General features: G+C 64.3%; 1 protein-coding gene across 2 annotated transcripts; it reads right to left on the reverse strand.

The window, feature by feature from the left end:
• Positions 1-476: 476 nt before the first annotated feature.
• On the reverse strand, positions 477-1,793 carry CITED4 (Cbp/p300 interacting transactivator with Glu/Asp rich carboxy-terminal domain 4). 2 transcript variants are annotated; one of them, XM_079776146.1, is made up of 2 exons: positions 1,694-1,793; positions 477-1,563 (listed from the first exon to the last, which is right to left on the reverse strand). In XM_079776146.1, exon 2 carries the CDS (start codon positions 1,544-1,546, stop codon positions 995-997), a length of 552 nt encoding a protein of 183 aa, XP_079632272.1. In that variant the 5' UTR covers positions 1,547-1,563; positions 1,694-1,793; the 3' UTR covers positions 477-994. The 2 variants fall into 2 exon arrangements, with proteins under 2 accessions (XP_079632272.1, XP_079632273.1); XM_079776147.1 differs by having other exon boundaries at positions 1,668-1,781.
• Between the last annotated feature and the right edge of the window lie 750 nt (positions 1,794-2,543).

The following is a 2,543-nucleotide window of genomic DNA, read 5'->3' on the forward strand; positions in this document are numbered from 1 at the left end:
GCCTCACATTGCATTTGAGCCTCATAACCACCCGAGACTGGGACCATCTCTCCCCGAGGACACAGCCTCAGAAATCTGAACGTACGGACAAGGGAGAGCACCATGGCTCAAAGCCAGGGTTTTCTGAATCCTCACGTCCCACCCACCTCCCCTCTAACCTTCTGTGCAGTCTTCTTCCAGCAACAGGTGGGGGCAGCACCACCAAGCTCCCCCTCCCAGGAGCTGGGAAATCCAATGGTGCCCTTGGCTTACCCTGCCCTCTGGCGGTGGCAGCGTCTGCCTTCCAGATTATGACATAACAGTTGCACAACTCAGATATTTTGAAAGAAACTGTCAGTTTCCTCTCCTGGGCACTGCCAGGGGTTTGTGGTCTCCATCCCACCGCAAGTCCCTAACAGCCTCAGGACTCTAGAAGCCAAATATAGCCAAGGGTTGGACTGATAAGGAAATGAAAATGCAAGACTGTAAAGTGACCCAGTTTTATTTTGGTTTTTTTTGGAGGCCAGATGGGGCATGCTCCACTCTGCAGGGGCTGTATGTACAATCTTCCCCTCCCCAAGGCGGGAGGCCCAGCGACCTCAGGGCCCAGGCGAAGGGAGTAGAGGCCCCAGTAAATGCGCAGCTCCAGGGACCCAGTGACCCAAAGGAGAGACGGGGAACCAGGCAGAGACCTGGAATGGCTCAGATTGGGGGTGGAGGAGGGTGGGAGAGTCGAGAGGAGAGGACACAGAATCCAAGAACGTGGAGTCCGAACGGGGGTCCAGTGCCCTTTTTACCGACGAGGCTCCTCGTCGGAGAAGTGATGCCCAATTCTCATCCAGCAGGAGGCAGGGCCCCGAGTGACGCCAGGTGTCACGGCCGGCGCTACCTCCGCGCACTAGCCCGCGGCCTCCACCCTCACGGAGGGTGCGTGCGGGCCCAGACGGTGGGTGAGCGGTCTGGCGGGCAGACTCCGTTCTCCTCGCGGGCACACCAGGGAAGCGGCGGGCCGGGCTCAGCAGCTCACAGAGCCGGCGGGCGGCCCAGACCCCAAGTCCGAGAAGCAGTCGAACTCGCTCTGGCCCAGGAAGAGCTCGGGCAGCTCGCGCACGCGGTGCAGTCCGAGTTCGAGCTCCAGCGACGTCAGCGCCTCCTCGTCGATGAGTTCGGCGTCCATGCCGCCCAGGGCGTGCGCGGGCGGCGGCGGGGCCGGGGATCCCGGCGCCGGCTGCAGACCCGGGGGACAGCCCGGAGCGCCGGAGGGCGCGGGCGCGCGGCCGGGGTACATGCTCGTCACGGGCTGCAGGTGCGCGCTGCCGGCGGCCGGCGGCGGCCCCGCCGCAAAGGGCTGGAAGGCAGGCGGCGGCCCGAAGGCCCCGTACGCCAGGGCCCCAGGCTGGGGTGGCGGCGGGCCCAGCGGAGCCCCCCGTGGCCGCAACCCGCTGTCCAAGCCCGGGCCCGCGTAGGGCTGCAGCGTCCGGAGCGCCTGGGGGCCGTGGGCGGGCACGGCGGGCGGCGGTCGCTGCACCAGGCGGTAACCTTCGGCGAGCATCAGGTGGTCGGTCATGACGGCGGGCTGGCTGCCTGCGGGGACGACGGGCGGACGGTCAGCGCAGGCGGCCCCTCGACCCGGCCAGCTGTTCTCCGGCAACAAGGAATCCGGGTCCCTTGCCCTCCCCGCAACCCACCCGGACAAAAGGAAACAGAACCGGACCGCTGCCTCTGCCTCTGCCAGGACGCACGGACTCAGAGCTCCTGTGCGCCCGTGGCCGCCACGCGCGGCGACGAGGAGAACGCACTGCCCACCGGCTCGGGTTCGGAGACCTCTGCGCCGCGCCGGCTCCTCCGCGACTTATATCCAGAGGCGGGGCTGCCCCGCTCCCGCGCGCTCATTGGCTGGAGGAGACGCGCCTGGGAAGACCGCGCCGCGCCTCCGGGAGGTCTCAGCACCGCCCCCGTCGGAGCTCCGCCCTTTGGACCCCCAGCCGCGCTGCCGGCCCGAAGTGCTGCACTGTGCTGGGTGGTCAGCACCTTTCCAGGGTCCTGGTCTGAATGTCCCAGGCTCAGCCTCGGTACTAGCTGGACTGACCAGACGTGTGGACTCCCAGCTGCAGGATCACAAACCCAAATCCCCTAATTTCTCAGGTGGAAGCCCAGGCTCAGTAGCAGAAGGCGTTTCCTTGGGAATACACAGCAGAGCCTTGACAGAAGCGACACTTGAACCCAGGCCTTGTGATCGCCATCACGGCTCCTTAGCAGTGCAGGGTCCCGCGGAAGGTCAGCTGCCTTCCCCATAACCCAGGGAACCAGTTGCCCCTCCTCTGGCTCTCGCTTGTCTGTGGAAGCATGTGCTGAGTTGTTATTAAAGTAATTCATGGGCATGTCTCCTGGAAGGACTAGTTCATCTTCGTGACCTCAGCACTTGGCCCAGAGCCTGGCCCAGAGCAGGCTTTTGTTAAAGTTACGTGAATAAACAAAGCGATGGGAGGAATTGCAACTCATTCTCCTGAACTTGAGTTTCTTCATCTGTAAAATGGGGACAACAGCGCTCCAACCCCACGGGG

The sequence above is a fragment of the Cnephaeus nilssonii genome, assembly GCF_951640355.1.
Source record: "Cnephaeus nilssonii genome assembly, chromosome: 7".
Taxonomy (NCBI): domain Eukaryota; kingdom Metazoa; phylum Chordata; class Mammalia; order Chiroptera; family Vespertilionidae; genus Cnephaeus; species Cnephaeus nilssonii.